The following is an 18960-nucleotide window of genomic DNA, read 5'->3' as shown; positions in this document are numbered from 1 at the left end:
TTCGTTAATTCAGTGTTGTAATGATTCACAGTGTACATGTGTGTAAAACCAGGGTGTACACCTTCAATATGTGTTTATTTTGTCAGTTACCTCAGTGAAACCTTTTAGGGGACGTCTCTAATGTCAGGAGTGTTCAGGAGCCCGCCTCCACGGAGTTCCCTGTGCTTAGGGTCATTTTCTTCATCTCTCCACAGACTCTTCCTACTCCGAACCCCCTGATGTCCAGCAGCAGCTGAACCACTATCAGTCAGCTGCCTTGGCGAGAAACAACAGCAGGGTTAGCCCTGTGTCTCTTTCTGGGGCTGCTGCTGGCTCCGAGCAGAAAAGCGAAGCTGTTCTTCACTGCGAATTCTGTGAATTCTCCTCTGGCTACATCCAGAGCATCAGGCGCCACTACCGGGATAAGCATGGCGGGAAGAAGCTTTTCAAGTGCAAAGACTGCACCTTTTACACAGGCTTTAAGTAAGTGGCTTAACTATAGGAGGACAAATGGCTACCCTTGCTCCAGTTCTCACCACTCTGGCCTGGTCCCTTCTCACCCAGAGCTCAGGGAAGGCCCTGGCCTGGATCCTAGGGAGGCTGGGTACCAGTCTTCATCAAAGGAAGCTAGCTTCAGCTTACTTGTAGGAAGATCAAAGAGCTATATCAAGACAAATGCATTTAAAACTCAGAGCAAGTAACTTCCTGAGTGGTGTGAGATTTCAACAAAGCAGTTCGCTGACCCAGTACAATTTTCAGAAAATATCACTCTCTCTTATTTTAAAAAAATTAATTTGAATTCAAAAAGTTATTATAACTGTTAGAGTTCTTATTTTGCACACCATGTTTTATTATGCAATCCAGACTAGCCTCAAACTTGATCCTCCTGACTCAGTTTCCTGAGTGCTGGGATTGGAGATGCTTACGTTCACACCTAACTTCTTTAAATGTACTAGTTTTTATTGGGGAGGGGAGGGTAAGGTAGAAGAAACACCTGGAGATAAAATTCAGTAAGTAAGTCAAAAGAGAATATCCAGCAATTATGACTTCTCTGTTCCTGTCCTAGAAAATTCATTTTTAAGACTGTGGCATTGAAGACACCTCAGGAATCAATCCCACAGCCTTGAAAAGATTAGACTGAAGCAATCGCACAGAAAAATCGTTTGAGTCTAGACTAAGTCTTCCTTGTCCCTGTGTTTGACAGCATTGGTGAACTCAGTGAAAAAGTGGAGTTCTTCTAGCAGATAATCTCAACTCCTGCAATTTCATCACATCTTGTGAGATGTTGTGTGGGCAGTGGTGACAGGTGGAGAATACGCAGCCACTTGATGGCCATGCCACCTTAAACAGGTCATAAGTCTCTCTCTGTCTCCATTTCCTCCTGTAAACTGAAGATAATATTATCTGATACTGGGCACAGACTTCAAGCCACAGTCCTCAGATCTCAGCCTTCTGGGTAGCTAGGATTATAGAGATGAGTCACCAGTGTCCAGCTTAGGCTCTGTAAGTTTTTGAAGAGTTGAGCCGTGGACCATCTCTGAATTGAGTTGTCCCGTTGCTGATCATTATGACCTGAATGCCTTCGCCCCCTCTCTCTATCTGTGAAGAGTCATATAGACAATTGGTAGATCAATCTAGCTTTGAAATGCCCTTCCTTCTCCCAAGCATGAAACTGGTCTTCTTAGGGTCTTTGTTCATGCTATTAACAAGCATCATCTAATTTTCAAGAATAAGATGTTTGGGGAATTTGTTCCTTTTCAAATGAAACCCTAATCCTAGGCAAGTGACAAAATTTCCTGATAGATGTGGCCACTGTATTTCTAAGGTCAGCTATCAGTCAGCTATTAGTTGAATGGCCAAGGAATTCATGGTCAGCAGAGACCTAGCTTTGCTTTGGCCTTCTCAAGCTGAAGAGTCCCATGTGCACACCTACAGTGGGGTGGCTGGCAGTGATGTACACATGAGAGAACCCTTCGTCACACTTATGGCCGCTCTCCCCACCCTGTCTCCTAGATCTGCTTTTACTATGCACGTGGAAGCTGGGCATTCAGCCGTTCCTGAGGAGGGTCCCAAAGATCTCCGCTGTCCTCTCTGCCTCTATCACACCAAATACAAGCGCAACATGATCGACCACATCGTGCTGCACCGAGGTAAGGCACTGCCTGACTCAGTTTCCATGGCAGCATGGTGGCATCCTATAAATCCTCCCTCAGGACCATAGTCCCACCAACCTCCTCTGCCTGAGTCCCTGTTGCTGTAGGCAAGAATCAGGACAACCACTGACACAGGCAAAGTGACTTAAGAAAAAAAAAATGCAACCACTTTCCTGCTGAGAGATTTTTCCTCCTCCTCGAGGGAAGTGAAGGGGGTAGGTGAGCTCCTAATGCACCTTTCCTGAAGAGTAGGGTTGCTGGGGTGAGGGCTTTTGGTACCCACAACCTAGGAAAGAAGGGACTCCACCAGGGAGAAAGGAATGGGATACAGAAAGGGTGAATGGGGGCAAATGAAAAACCTGAAGGGCTACGTGATTGTGAGACATTCTTTAGCCAGAGACCAACGTGATGATTCCTGAAGCAAAATGTGCAGGAAGATGGATAGGGAGAAAGAATTCAGAAACAATGAAAGTTTACGAACTCCCTAGGCTGGGCATTAGATTAAAACACTGGTTTTGAATACTACCATGTTTAACCTCTCACTTAGGAAGAGATAGAAATGATTTCTATGAGTAGTTGAGCTCCATACTTACGTAAAACATTGGCTCTCAGTGATCAACTGTAGTTTTAAGTCCATCTTGATTGTTTTTATTTATTGATTTGGTTTGCTGAGACAAGGTCTCTCTTACATGACCCAAGCTAGCCTTGGACTCATGATCTTCTTGACTTAGCTTCCTGAGTGTTGAAATTACAGGCATGTACCACCAAGCTCAGCTCACTTTAGGTTTTCTTTGAGCTACTCTTGTCAAACAATGCTTTCTTTGAATTGGAAGGGAAAATATGATTACATAGAACCTACTTGAAAAGATTCAATCTGTAGGCCAGGAGAAAATGATTTCTGGAATATCCATCTCCTGATGAATCCATCTCTTATTCTTCATTTCTTCTCTCCCTCCCTTCCTTTCATACTCTTCCTGTCCTCTTTTGCCCCTAACCTGGGAATATGTTTCAGTATTTACTGTACAGGCCTGATCAATGCACATCATCTACTCTCCTGCTGTTGCTCTCTGTGACACGCTGGCTCTTGGGCCATGTTTGTAAGGTAGCCCCTGTTTTCTCTGAGCCACTCACTACCTTTGGCCAGCACACTGCCTGACATGCCCTGAGTCTGCTACAAACCACATGGCAAGCTCAGCATCTAGTGTGCCCCGGTGCTTGCTGGCTGAGACATCCACCTGCAAGCTGGATAGCACAACGCAGCACAGCAACATTTAGGCAGGCATTCTTGGCCCAAGAACTCCCCCCTGGAGTTCTGCCTTAGTCACCTGGCTTCCGGTCCCCGCAGTCCATGTGTTGCCATGGCTCTGGGTCCCAGCCCAGCTTGGGTGGAGGCCATCCCTAGAGTTGGTGCTGAGTGAGCAGAAATGGTGAGTCCTTGCTAGCTGTGGTCACTTCCTTTCTTTTTCCATGTTATTGCCTGGCAGGATCCGAGCTTTGATGTATCATGAGCTCAGTGTCTTGCCCTCACTGAGTAGAGATTTTAGGGAAGAGGGATGGGCAGCAAAGAGAGATTCCACATGAAGGTCATGAATACTTACTCGATTAAGAGTTGCTTTCAATCACTTCTGTCTCTGCCCTGGTGAGCAGTGTTGTTCTCACTTGGATTTCTGTTTTACATATGAGAAACTTGAGGGTGAGAGAGGCCAAGGTTTTTGTTTTTAATTTAGTGTATTTATTTGTGGTCTGCTTCACTTCACAAAAGAATTAAGGCAGCTTAAAGAATTCCTGTAGAGCTGTAGAATTAAAAACAAATGAGGAATTAAAGCAAATGGAAAATAAAAATGCAACCAATAGAAAAGTACAGCAGACAGTTTGGAAAAGCTGTGGAGTACTGTGGAGACCTCATGGATACAAGAGGTCCTATCATTGTTAGCCCTGACTGCGGATTTGGCCCTGAATTTCCTGCCTTCCTGTGAGAATGAACAGAACCAACTGGATGTAGAGTATTGCTTAGGGTTTTTTGTTTTTGCTTCTGGTGGTAGAGTTGCTCTAGGACCTCCTGCTTGCCAAGCAGGCATTTTACCACTTGAGCATTTTTGTTTTTATTATTTTTCCAATAAGATCTTGCTTTTTTGCACAGGTTGCCTTTGTGATCACACAGCTGGAGAGACAGAAACACATGATCATGCCCAGCCTTTTTATTGGTTGAGATGAGGTCTCTTGAACATTTTGCCCAGGCTGGTTTCAAACCACAATCGTTCTGATGCCATGACCCTTGAACTGCTAATAGTACAGGCATGAGCCTCCACACCTAGCTGAACTTTTCAAGGATTATTTAGGAAATTTTCAGGAATCCTACATACTGAAATGAGAAACATTTTTCCAGTGATTATCTTGGAGTGCATGTTGTTCCTACTACCATACCTACAAGACAGTTTCAGAATCCCTTACCCAGCTTGGCATCAGTCATGTTTCAGACTCTGATTTTTCTTTCTTTCTTTTCTTTTTCTTTTGTGTGTGTGAAAATACCATACAGAGGGGGTTACAATTACATGGGCAAGGTAATTGAATTTTTTTAATTTATAGTTTGATTGGATTATTTATTTACACTTTCATTGAACTTCCGTAATCCCAAATCATAAATGTACCAACAAAATCAGAAATGTTTTAACTTCGTTGTTGATGCTAAGAAAGTTTGGATTTCAGATTTCAGATGGTCAGGTTAGAGTTACTCAATCTGGAGAAATTTAACCAGTTACACAACCCATGCAGTGACATTGGGCCAACATCTTTTGACCTTATGTCTTGTCACCTTACAGGCCAGGGGTTTACAGTCGCTTCACTTAGGGTGATAATTTTCTAAGTATGATCTTCACCATTCTGAAATAAAGAGCATTTCAGGACTATCAGAATAGTAGCAACATTAATAATAACAACAGTGATCATCATTGGATCACAAGCACTGTACTAGATGAGTCATACAGAATGCTCACAGAAACCTTCATAGTGTAGAGGACTGCTATCCTTCATGACAAAGGAGAAGTCAAGTTCTGAAAGGCTAAGATCAAATGACTGCTCAGTAACTCCAGTGTGTCTGACCCACAGCCTCTTGCCTTGAACCACAAGAACCCTTGGGAGGGTGGTATCACCTTATTGAGTTGATGGTGACTGTGCTAGCTGGATCTGAAAACAGAATTAGCAATGGGGGCTACAGGTCTGAGACCAGGACCCCTGATCCCCAGATCGCAGAGGGTTGCACGACAGCTGAATCAGCCATCTGTGTCCCCACCTGGCTTTGATGTCCATCTCAACTCAACAGTAGTTCAGTGGAAAGCTGGCTCGACATGCCAGCAGACACGGTCACGTGTCTGCCTTTGCTTTGGCACTAGAATGGGTCTCATAGTAACAAGATGTGGCTCCTTTTGCACCTGTACACTTCTTGTTCCATGGATGAATAAACATCTTTGGTCTCTAGGGTCTGTAGTCTGAGATCTTTCTGAGGCCTTAGTTAATTAAAATCCTTGGGATGAAAGGCAAGAAAAACAATTTCTGAACTGTTCCTGAGACAGAGCTACTACTAGCAAGAACAGTTTTCCTCTCTCTCTCTCTCTCTCTCTCTCTCTCTCTGGTTTGGTTGAGACACAATGATACATTTTTAGATAAGGAGGAGAATCCTTTTAACTCAAGGGAAATGAGAACTCATCAGTGATTTGTGTCAGCCATGGCAAAAAGGATGCTATTGTTTGTTCATGCATTCAGCAAGCATTCATTATTTGCTTGGTAGAGTATGTAATACCCAGCACCTGTCCTCCTCAGGGAGAAGAAAGCATTCACAGTATCTTCAGTGGTAAAAATCTAGGAGTTTTATTTCTGTTTAGCTTAAAAAAAAAAGATGGAATACAAGAATGGCTTTTAAACTGAGTCATGAGAACACCGCAACTGGAAGGGAAGGCTAACATTGGGTATATTAATTTCCTTGGACCAAGTGCATCACTTAAAGTACATTCTATGTCACAGTTCTAGAGGCTAGATGTACAAAGTCAAGTTGACAACAGATCTGTGTTCCCTCTGAAAACTCCAGAAGAATCCTTCTCTGCCTCAGCTTTTGATGGCTCCCTGGATCCTTGGCATTCCATGGCATCCTTTAGCTCATAACCACATCTCCACATCCCTAGACCTCATTTCCTGTTCTGTACCTTCTCTTAGGAGAATGCTCATCTTTGAATTTAGGGGTCATCCTGATCCAGTAGGGCCCCATCTTAATTACATTCACAAACACCATCTGCTCCATAAAGGTCATTTGGGGCGGAGTTGGGGGGGATTTTATTCTATCCACTACTTGGAGCAAAGAACAATTTTAATGCTGCTAACATCAATAGGAGCAAGTCATCTTTGCAGATGGTGAGATCTAAACAGAATAATTGGCATACTAGTTTTATGTTCTGAGCCAGGCACCAGTGGCTTATGCTTATAATCTTAGCTACTCAAGAGGGTGAGATTTGAGTATCACTGTTCAAAGCCAGCCTGGGCAAGAAAGTCTGAGACTGTTAACTCCAACTAAACATCAAAAAAATCTAGTGAAACTGTGGCTCAAATGGTAGAGTGCAAAAGCTCAGGGACAAAACTCAAACCCTGCGTTCAAGCTCCAGTATGGTCACATGGCATGGGCCCATGCACACACATGCGCGCGCACACACACACACACACACACAGGCGTGTTTTTGTCAAATTATGGAGGGTTTGGAGACTAATTTTGCTCAGTAGACAGAAAGCCAGAACAAATTTCATCATATTACTGATGTAACACCTGTTATATATGAGCAAATATTTGACAAATTAATATAACAGCATAAGGTTGAAATGAGGGATTAGTAGATTCAGCTACTTTGGAGACTGTATAGACTTAGGTCAGATCAACATTTGGTGAGATTAGCCATGATTTAATGAGTTTAGGAAAAATGGAAGCCCTGAGAGTGTAGTTTCAAGGACAGTGTTACTGGTATGACAGTTGGTGGGTTTTCACTTGAGCGATCTGTTTATTGAATGCCCACTGTATACTAGCCCTCTTTTAATGGAGAGATGATTAACATAGTATCATGAGTAAATTTCGGTTGAGTTTATCCCCATTGAAAGCATAGTGCCTCATGCTTGACTTTACAATATATATATGCCTTGTATTCTATAGTGATCTTAAATTTTTGAGTGTAGATTAGATTTTAAGGGTGTAATACAGCTTTGTAAACATTTGCATTATGTAGCTGGGTGATCGTTGCTACTAGTCTACAGTCACCATGTTCACTTTCGGTTTTCTACTGAGTAGACAAATGCTACATGTTAACTGGGTCTTAAAGGTAGAAGTCATTGTCTCCCCTAATTTATTTGATCAGGAAATGGTGTGCATATCTGCATGTGTGTATCTATTTGGGGCTTTAGTTTCGTATGGGTTGTTTTGGTATAGACTTTTTATTGTAAGGTGATGTCCAGAGGAGTTTCCATTTTATAACTCAGGTAGTGAGTACATTTCTTGTAGGGCAGTATCACCCCCTTTCCTTTCTCTTCCAGTTTTTCCTTCTCATTCTTTCCCACAAGTTGTATAGTTCATTCTCGAGTGTCTACTGCTGTATTTATTCACTCTTTGTCCCTCCATTTCCGTGTCACTCTTTATCACCCCCAAAGATAGATAAACAAGCACACAAGAGAGTGGGGGAACAGGAACAAGCAAAAAAAAAAAAAAAACAACCAAAAAGCAAAAACAGACAATGCCATCTTCACCAACAACAGCTGTAAAGTAACAAAAACAAGCAAACAAAAAGCCTTGTTTCCATTTCCTGTAATTCACTTTGATAAATATTGTTTTATATGTTCAGAGGCACAGAGACATTGTGCCTTTGGGTTCCTCCCTTAAGTAGGATGGTTTTAAAAATAATAGTGTTATTAGAGGGGTCGTTGGTTCAGTCCAAAGAAGGACTCAATCCACTAGGACAATCATTTGTATAGAAGTTTGCTGGAGGTTAGGGCTTCCAGATCTCTTCTTGCCTCATTTATACTTGGCATGTTCTGAAAAGAAAACTCATCTATTTTGTGATTTATATTGTGAGGAAGAATTTTTTCTTGGTCGTGCTGTAGTCCGTTGTGTTTGCTGCTGACTTGGGTAGAAGTGAGTTCTGTAGATGTAATTCTTCAGGTCTTCCCACTGAGTTCCAGGACAGTGGCTCTTAGCTTCTCAGATTTTCCCTCCCCTGAAGCACCAGATATCTTCTGAGTACTAAGACATAAGACACAGTCTATCTTGGGGCCAACTAATGAAGTCATAATATTGTTTGCAGACAGTGCTAGGGATGGAGTCACAGTGAATGTGAATCAGGCCTTGATTTCTTACTCAAGGTAATTGTGAGAGGTGTGAAGTCAAGGAAAACACACAGTTGTCAGTCACTGTCCCCACAAGGACAAAAAAAAAGTCCTGGGCACTGTTGGCCAAGGCAGGGCCCAGTTGATACCCGGAAACATGCCAGTCCTTTACTCTATGTCCCTCACTTGCTTCAGTAATGAATAACCTCATTCAGAAAACCCTGCCTATCATTTGCCCACCTTTCAAAGTTTATCTTGGTTTGTTTTTGTTTTGATTTGCCAGTCTTGTTCGTGTTAGCCAGGTTTTGAGAAACAAGAAAAAGTGAACTTTTCTGACATCATCAATATTATTATTATCTTTTTAAAAAAATTCCTATTAATAAGAGACAGGGTCCATTTATGAGGTCTTATGTTTGGAAATAAGAAGAAGTCTTACATTCAGAGTAAATAAGCAGGGAAGTGGCCATTTAGTAATTCCAGAAAAACGTTGAGAGACACTCAGGTATAAATAGTTACATTGGGAATCTGGACTTTTGTATGTTTTAAAATATTAAAAATAGTCAAGCACCAATAGCTCACACTGTGAGGCTGAGATCTGAGGATTGCGGTTTATAGCCAGCCCTAGCAGGAAAATCCATCAGACTCAGCTCTAATTAGTCATCAAAAAACGAAATGAAAGTGTGGCTCAAATGGTAGAGTGCCAGCCTTAAATGGTCACGCAAGAGTGCAAAGGCCTTAAGTTCAAGGCCTTTCACAGCCACACCCAATAAAACAACAGGAACAAAAGACTTATATGAACACATATGGAGACTAGATGTCCCAGGGAAACTGTTAGCAGGGGTGAAGGAGGAAGTATGCTGGATGCGGTCAGATCTGCGTACCCAGGCTACAGCTTTGTGCTAAAGTAGAAATGTGATTTTGAGGAAGTAGCTTGCTTGATGACTTCTCAGTTTCCAAGTCACCTGAAGAAAAGACCCCTGACTTTATCAGCTATCACGAGAAGTTTTTTAAAAGTCCTGATGAGAGCATCAAACAGTGCACTTAATAAATTGTACTCTTCTTTACATTAATTATTACTATTTGAACTCCAGGGCATTCTTCTGAGTGCTCGTAACTTTGTGTAAAACTCACTTGGATACATAGAGTGAAATTGGAAACTGCAAAAGAAAACTCACCAAGGTGGTAGAGGAATTGAAAGGCAGACCTGAAAAAAGGTCTGAAAGAACCGATCATTTATCGTAGGACGTGAAGACTGGTGAGTGGCTGAATGACTGTCCTGACGGCGTCTTGGGCATCGTTATGTGGGAAATTATACCCAGCTGTTCTCCATTTCCACTGAAGTTGACAGATCCAGGGCAGACGGGACAGGCCAGAGCCAAAGAACAAAAGAGAAAGCAGTAGACATGTCAAGATACAAATCAGCAACAAATGTAGAAAGAACAAGGGGGCTGCAGCCTCAGGCCTGTGCCAGGGAAACTCATGTCAGCCTTCCCCATGAATTCGGTGTCCCCGTGTGTACCTTCTCCCTCATTGATCCTACCACTCCTCAAGCCCTGGATACCACCTTGCTCTTGGGTTATGTTCAGGGCTGCCTTACATGTACAGAGCAGTCACAGTTCATGCCCTACACTTTGCTTAGAGCAGTGGTTCTCAGCTGGGGGCAATCTTGCCTCCTCTGAGTACATTAGTCTGTAAGCATGTTCAGTTGTCATGACTGGGGAGAAGGGAATGCTAGACGCTTCTGATGAGTGGAAGCCACAGATGCTGACAAACACTGTACAATGCCGAGGATCATCCTTACAACGGAGAATTGCTCTCAAATGTCAATCATACAACTGTGAAGTCATCCTAAGCTAGGGGAATAGAATATCCTAGCATGGGCTCCTTAAGACTTACTAGTTTATGCCAAAGCCTTTGCGTGGAACTGAATGGTTTAGAAGACTGTTAAACATTTGCTATTCTAAGAAAATGTGTGGATTACATTATAATCATGTGTTTCTTAGCTGTCTGCTATACTTCGGGTTTAAAAATATTTATATTTCTAAATAAGCAACTGACTCTTTGTATAGGGAAAATAACATATGCATTAGAGCTCCAGGAAGTATTACATAGATACCACCTTCTAAGCACCCTCTTTCCAGCATTTTGCTGGCCAGTGAAGTGCACACATTCAAGGGCTCCCAAGGCAATGTCTGATCTGCAGTTAGAATATTGTGTAGAGACCAAAGCATGGTGATGGGTCAGGAAAATTCGCCAGGATCTGAACACAGTCCAACAACAAAGGGAAGACTGGAGGAGCCAGACCCATCAGTGTGATAAAGACTGAAACTCTTAAGAATGTTTCTGCTCAGTGACTCTGAGAAAAAAAAAATCACGCTTTCTTGATTTAATAATACATTGCTCTTTCTAAATAATCTAAGTATATGTTGTGTGCGTCCATTTGTAAACTTTCAGTCTTCTGAAATCCAGACACAGCATGAAAACACACATGCTATATTTGATTCTTGCATAAATAGCACAGATTTTAATTTTATCCTGGTTATGGATATCTGGCGTGTGCGCCGATACTCTGGGCAGACTGGTGTGAAATTTAATTTGAGCAGTTAAAACACAAGGGTGAGAGAGTGCAAAGTAAACAAGCACACGCATTTCCAACCCTAACAGCATTTAGTGTGTTAGCAGGCAAGACACCCAAATCCTCTCTCTCTCCCTTTTTTTCTTTTCCTTTTTTTTTCTATTATGCCAATCGGATTACAGATTGTCTGGAGAGAGACAAGTCCTTTGTGTCTCCTGTGGCAACCCTACTTCCCCCTCAAGTTGCCTGTAGCCATTTTCTTTGTGGGTTCTTCAGAGTTGGGATTTGGCCTTGGAGTGAAAGGAAGAAAAGTTTTCTTGGTTTTCATGCCTTTACTACTAGATTAGAGATAGACTTGCTTTCTGGACAGGGGCAGAATCTTCTCTGCAAAGGGAAAATGGGAAATCATGGCAATAATATATTTATAGCGACATTGACTCTGGTTGACATCTCAGCTTTGCTGATGACACGATCTGTGAGTGTTGGGGAATAACTTAAACACTGCTCCTTGCTGAATTTATTCTAAAAATCGGGTTAACTGCAGTGTTGGAGAGGTATTAGAAAGAAGGTGCTAAAACAGAAGTGGTACATAGGTACCCCATTAGTAGTACCAGAGACATTTCTACCCTCAGTTGTCTAGGAAGAAGGCCAATGCTGATGGTTACTGTCACTAATCTAGTTTAAAAAAAAATGGTGGCCATATCCATACCACCCCTACCTGAATCACCTCCACTCAGGACTTAGCACTTTTCAGTGTGCCCTACCTCTGGGTATAGGTTATTCTGGGGAATCAAGTACAGAAGAAGCTGGTGCTAGTGGAATGTGTGGTTTGGGTGAATAGGAGGAGGGCACTGTGTGTGTGACATTCATGGATCCAGACCCAAGAGAGGTAGCAAAAGGGAATGGGTCAGTTTTCTTCTTCTATTCAAAAAAAGGGGTGAGGGGGAGACGTGCCTACCATCAGTAAAAACACACAACTTTCCATTCAATTTGTTTCCACAGAAGAGCGAGTTGTCCCCATTGAAGTATGCCGGTCCAAACTGTCAAAATACTTGCAGGGAGTAGTGTTCCGTTGTGACAAGTGCACTTTCACCTGCTCCAGCGACGAGAGCCTGCAGCAGCACATCGAGAAGCACAATGAGCTGAAACCTTACAAATGCCAGCTCTGCTACTATGAGAGCAAGCACACGGAGGAGCTGGATGGGCACCTTCGGGATGAGCATAAGGTACTTGCCCAACACTTCCTTGCTTGCCTCCCTGTGGAGCACTCCTGTGGGGAGAGGGGCCAAGCCCGGAGTCAGGTGAATTTAATCCCACTCACTCTGCACAAGACAAGAGACAGGAACTGAGATAAGCTTAAAGTGCAAGTTTGATTTGTCTATTGTGATAGAAGTAGGAAGTCATGGGCTGGGAAGGTGGCTCAGTGGTAGAGCGCTTGCCTTGCATGCATGAGGCCCTGGGTTCGATTCCTTAGCACTAAGCAAAAAGAAAAAAGCCGGAAGTGGCGTTGTGGCTCAAGTGGTAGAGCGCTAGCCTTGAGCTGAAGAGCTGAGGGACAGTGCCCAGGCCCAGAGTTCAGACCCCAGGACCGGACCCCCCCAAAAAAAAAATAATAAATAGGAAGTCATTTTTGAACATGGCAAAGCTTAGATGATGGAAATCAGACCCTCCTCCCCCATAATGTATTTCTTTTTTTGTCTGGCGAGAGTATATTTTCATCTTTTTTTTTCTTGGTCAGGGCCTGTGCTCTGTTGCTGAGCTCTTTTGCTCAAGGCTACTGTGCTGCCCCTTTGAGCCATAGCGCCACTGCCGTCATCTTATTTTAAATGTGTTATCACAGGGTTGGCAGAACTTCTGTAAAGAGCCAGAGAGTAAATATTTTAGACTTTACAGGCTACCTATGACTTCAGTGAAGACAAATGCTCAAGTCTGCTGTTATAGCAAGAAAGCAGATATCGGTGATACATAGATAAGCGAGCACAACTGCTAATAAAACTTTATTTAAAAAAAAAAGGTGAGCCATTGTTGCTAACTCCCATTGTATCTGATTGATATACCACCATGTCCTCCAATCTTGTGGGTTGTTTCCAATATTTTTCTAACTACTGTATGTATCTAAATATTTTAAGCATCATAAAACATGTGCTTGACATTGGGAAGAGAATTAATTTTTAATACAAGACATAAAACTTCTTTCCAAGTGTTTGCCGATCAGGGGATTCAATCAGAATGGCTTCTTCACCTCACAGGGTTTATTTGGCCCAGGGTGAACTTAGATGATGATTTGTATATTGCCTGAGTAGAGGAAGAGTTCATCAATAGCTAAAACATGTAGTGTCTTCGCTTAAGATCCAACAAGAAACACATTTGATATTGTTTCCTTTTTTCTTAAACTGTCTTGTCAGTAGCAGAAGGCTTTGCTGATCTTCCAAATGCAAGTTACAAGAGTTTGGTGTCAGGCATGTATCTAATGGGGTGTTGAGAAAAGAGGTTGAGCTTTTTCTCCTGTCTACAATGGCCCAGCTTTACGGTAACTTTTCTGCTTTAGACTGCATTTACTCTCTAATGTCTATCAAAAAAAAAAAAAAAGTGAAAGCAAAGAGGAGAGGAATTACTTCAGTTAGAAATTTTAATATTCATTCTTATTCAAACTTCCTGAGCATTTCTAACCCAAACTCAAGGGCAAATCATTCACCTTCCAAACTAGAACTTTTGGGTTTGTTTGTATGTAGCTTACTTATGCAGCCATCTTTTTATTGTAGTGTTAAAGCTGTCAGGCTGGCATTTGGGGGCAGCAAATGGCCTGTTAGCTGGTGAGGAAATCTAGTGAATATTAGAAATCATACCAGATGTGGCACCAAAGGCTTCCTGAGCAGTGGGAAGAAGGCCGAGACTTAGAAATACAGATCAGGGAAACGAGTTACCCAGAAAAGTAGAGGTTCCATTTAGAGCTTTTGGAACCAGCAGACCTGAGTTTAAAGACCTGTCTGCATTTATTGGTTGTGCTTTGAGAAGCACATCTTACTTGTATCTGTACACCTGCCTTCTGATTTTTAAGTGGGAATTCTTAAACAGTCTCAGAAACTCTGCAAGATCAAGTGTAGTGCTTGCATTTCCCCTGCTTTGACAGGGGGAATTCTGTTCCACAGAATATTTGTTAATTAAATTGTGCTCAAATACAACGGAAGATGTGTCTGTCATAACGCCAGTTATATTCTCAAAGACCTGAGATATGTTATGAAATCACTAATTATGCCTTGCATTGTAGACAGTCTTTGATGTTATATTTGCACTAAGTCATATTATGTCCTTATAATTTTACTCTTTCTCATGGTTGACCAGCTGATTAAGCCCAACAAGGAGCTAATTGAGGCTAAAGAATTGCCACTTTCAGCACGCCTAATGATTTTCCTCTTTGTCTCAATTGTTGTTAAGTTAATGAGACTCCAGCTTATTACTGACAGCAGTACTTTTCTCATTTTCCATTCTTTTTCCTAAATGATGAGTACAAAATTCAAGTTTTGAAATAACTGTCCAAATACTATTTTGTAAATAGAGATGGCAGCAATATTGAAACTGAGTTTTTCTAGGCAAATGGTTACTGTTCGCTAGCTAAAAATAATAATTTATTAAGATGGAAGCTATTCAAATCTCTTCATGAAGGATAGATAACTGTTATGGTACTAAAGAAGTTTGCTGATGATTCAGATATGAAAGTTTGGGACTTAAAGGCAAAAACAAGAAATTAAAGTCACTGAAATTGAGAAGGAAGAAATGTAAGTAGTTTTATTTACAGACAGTGTGATCTTTGTTAATTAGAAAATCCACAATAAAAATCTACTTGGATATTAGTGAACTTAATGAGTTGACAGGCTATAAATTCAATATATAAAATCATTTATACTATTATATATATAGTAATAGACAACCTGAATCTCATCAAATAGAATAAGATACTTAAGAATGAATTCAACCTAAAGCCCACAAGAACTAAACACTGAAAAATGCAAAGTGTTAGGAAATTACTGTAATATATACCATGTCATGGATTAGAAAATTCAATATTGGTAATTTTTCCCAAATTGATCTATAAATCTGACATGGTCTCTATCAAACACTCAGAAAGGTGGAAATTGACAAAATAATTCTAAAATGTATACAGAAATGTAAACAATCTAGAATAAACAGTGTGGGAAAATAACAGTCAGGGTACCTTCCCTTCTTGCTTTCAAAACTTACTGTAAATCAAGTTCTTAAGAGAGGATATTGCTGGTGAACACATAGATTAATGGAACAGAAAGTCCAGGAATAGATTGTCACATATAGTCTACAGCCATACCACCTGAACTTGCCCAGTCTCACCTGATCTCAGAAGACTGTCACATGTGTGGTCAATTGATGCTTAGGTTTTTATTTTCTTTTAAATGGAGGCTGAAAGAATTAGATTTACACAAACTCTACACAAAAATTCAATCAAAATCAATCATACACACATGAGCTAAAATGATTTTTTTAACTTCTGGAAGAATAGTAATAAGAAAAAAAAGCTGTGGACATTTTAAAACATCAGTAAATTGAGTTTCATCTGAACTAAACTTTTGATCTAGGAAGACACCATTATGAAAATAAAAAGATGTCAACAGACTGGAAGCAAATATTTGTATAAGAAAGGAACTCTTAAAGTCAGTAACAAGAAGATAAGCAACTCAATTCAAAATGAGCAAAAGACTTGTACAGACATTTTGCAATAGAAGATATACTGGTGACCATAATATACTGAGATCTATTATACCATAATGGGTACATACTCATTGAAAGATTTTCAATGTCATTTACTGCTAGAGCAATGAGAATTAAGGCCAGCAGTCAGAATGGGAAATTTAAGAGTGACAGTAATACCAGGGACATGGGGACAAGGTACTCTCATACATGGCTGGTGGGAATGGAAAATGACTTTGGAGTAACTTTACAATTGTTTAAAAGTTAAACATACAATCACCATCTGACCCAACAACCCAATTCTGAAAGTACATGGCTAAACAAAGCATGGTATATATCCATCTAATGGAAAACTACTCAATAAGAAAGAACGAGCTATAAGTATTTAACAACATGGGTGAATCTCAGGTTATGTAGTGTGAGACTAAAGACTGCATAGGGTTTAATTCTGTTTACATGAAATTTCAAGAATAGATAAATCTATAGGAAAGCAAAGCATCTCAGAGGTTGCCTAGGGCTGAAGATAGGGTGTGGGGATTTGAAGGAACTCCCCAAAGGGACAAAAGTGTACTTAAAATTGGATGAGGCTTAGATGATTAGACAAAATGCATGAAGTAAAAGTAATTGGATTCATTTAAAATAGATGAGTTTTATGGTAAGTTAAGTTATAACTTAACACCCTAACCTCAAACCTGTAGTTAAATCTTCGATGTGCATGTTCATTTCTGCCTTCTTTGATTGTAAAGCTAAATCCTTGGAACTAATAGATCAATAAGATACTCAAGATCCAGATTAACATAAGAACTACTAAAAATAAGATATAAACATAGTAGTTCTAAGTCAGTGTCTACTCACTTGCCTTTTCAGTAAGATTTATGCTTTGAGTGCATTGCTCATTATAAATAGGATTAGCTGATTTGAAGCTGTTTGTTATCTAGACTAATGAATGAATTCATTGCTTCTCCAAAGTGATTTGGAGCTATGGAGAGAACAAAAAAAAGTATCTATAAGATATTATAGGATGTATTTTTGTTTTCAGCCAAAAGATTTCACTAGAAAGAGCTGAACATTCAAACTGGACATTGAATTCTGCCTGTCAAGGTTATAAAGCTCAGGAACATCTCCAAAGGTGTCAGACTACATCGTTCATTCATGGGTTGGATGAGTTCTGGTAACAGCAGGAAGGGTCCTTGAAGTCAGATATATCATTCCGTTTAAGAACCAAAATGTCAAGTGCACTTGATGTAGGCAGCCATGTTTATCCTCAGAAGCCAGAGTGCAGAAGAGAAGGGATGACAATCAGAACCCTCATTTTTGTAAGGGACAAACAAAATCCTGTTCTCCTTCGCCTTTATCTTTGAGCCACCTGACAAGGAGTCATGTGTAATCTCCTAGGATCTAAAGTAAACAGTGCAGGCTGCTTTATTGTATCATCCCTTGACTCCTTTCACTCCATCTTTTTCTGATCTCACTAGATTTTCTAGAAGGCTATTTTATATTTTATTTTCTCTCAGTCTTCCTTCCCCATCTCCTTTTTCTTTTATTCTTTCTCTTTCTGTCTTTCTCTATAGCTCTCTCGGTCTCACATATACACAGTGCTATATTGATCATTAATGCAATGCATTAAAACAAATCTATGAAAGATGAACACTTCACAGTGCTAGTAACCATAAAGTTTTAGGAGGAGGGGAACACAAACTTTGCAATTCATACAATTCAAAAACACACATACCTTTATGTTTGGAAGTAAATTTAAATATATGCATTACCTTGTTAGTGTTCTTTATGGTTCTAAAGCCTCTTTGCCAGTTTAAGGAACATAAAAGTATATTATCTCTAACTTGGTTTGCTCATAAAATTGTCATGTTCACTATATTAAATTTAGAAAGATAGTCTATTCAGGCAATACACATTCACTAATTGAATTTACTTTGAAATGTTTTTAATTTTTTATACAAATGGAGCCTCAGGCAACTGAACTCTAATAACCTCATATCTTTTCTTTTTGCCAGTTTTTGCAGAAGTGAGAGAACATTCAGTTCAAGGCATCTCCAGCCTTTTTAGTTCTTCAATGAAATTGTTCCACTTTCAGTGCCAGTGAAATTCACAGTGTCAACAATATCCCATAGCCAGGCACAGCTGGCTCACACTTATAATCTTAGCTACTCAGGAGGCTGAGATACGAAGATTGTCGATCAAAGCCAGCCTGAGCAGGGAGTTCGTAACCAGCAGAAAATTGGAAGTAGAGCTGTGGCTCAAGTTGTAGAGCACTAGCTTTGAGTGAAAAAAGCTAGGCGACTGTGTGGTCCAGAAAGTTTAGAACATGTACTTCTCTGACCCTTGTCTGCTTGTCTGTTATCATTCATACTTTCATGGCACTGCCCCTTTTAGTTTGTGACCAATGGTCACTGGTGATATAAGAGGCAAACAGTGACATGCAATGTTAGGTAACACAAGCCTCTTGACTGACATCATTTCCTTTTGAAGATACACATGTTCAGTAAACGCGAGAAAGAATCCTCAGACTTGAGACTCTAGAAATGTTCTGTGGACTTTCTTCTCTGGTTTCCTCTACTGATGACTTCAGTGAGAAAAGACGCGAATGCCCACTTCATTCTACCATTCACAAACATGCTTATGTCTCTCTTTCTCATAAGACTAGATTGCACAATATGAAGATGTATGTTCAACTTGGTAATAGAGGGTGTGTGTGTGTGTGTGTGTGTGTGTGTGTGTGTGACTGGTGTTTAAATTTAGGGCTTTGTGCTTCCTAAACAGGCACTGTACCACTTGAGCCCTGCCTCCAAATAATATTATTTGGAGGTAATACTAATATTTGCAAATCATCCACTTTCACATGATAATCAACAGTTATAACCATAATAACTGTTATTAACATTTGTAAATCATTTAATTCTTAGAATAAGCCAGAAGTATGGAAATACCCACTAAGAACAAATCTGGACCTTTTTGCTGAGTGGTTAAAAACTGACAAATGGAAGCACCAAGATGTGAAGGTTGCATGTTAGCTGAGCATGGAAGGGCATCTGCACATGTCAGCATTTCAGTATTTTCTGGTTGTCTGCACAGCTGACTTCACCATCCTCTAGCTTAGTGGCCTTCATGGGGAATGTGGGGTTATCAAGCACTCACAAGGATGAGCATACAGTTGTGTGTGTGTGTGTG

The 18960-nt window shown here is 40.6% G+C and overlaps 1 protein-coding gene across 3 annotated transcripts in view; it reads left to right on the top strand.

Moving 5' to 3' along the window:
- Window positions 1-18960, top strand: part of Znf462 (zinc finger protein 462) — a 147849-nt gene that overhangs the window by 114065 nt on the left and 14824 nt on the right. For all 3 annotated transcript variants that reach the window (XR_001175336.1, XM_013023353.1, XM_013023352.1), the window contains exons 8-10: window positions 195-462; window positions 1993-2129; window positions 12058-12281. Coding sequence is in view for 2 of the 3 variants with exons in the window: in XM_013023353.1 (XP_012878807.1) it covers window positions 195-462; window positions 1993-2129; window positions 12058-12281 (629 nt within the window). In the remaining variant the exon portion in view is untranslated. The remainder of the gene's footprint in view (window positions 1-194; window positions 463-1992; window positions 2130-12057; window positions 12282-18960) is intronic.

The sequence above is a fragment of the Dipodomys ordii genome, unplaced genomic scaffold, assembly GCF_000151885.1.
Source record: "Dipodomys ordii isolate 6190 unplaced genomic scaffold, Dord_2.0 Scaffold67, whole genome shotgun sequence".
NCBI classification, from domain to species: domain Eukaryota; kingdom Metazoa; phylum Chordata; class Mammalia; order Rodentia; family Heteromyidae; genus Dipodomys; species Dipodomys ordii.
The sequence above is the reverse complement of the archived record's forward strand: the minus strand, read 5'-3'. Positions and strand labels throughout refer to the sequence as shown.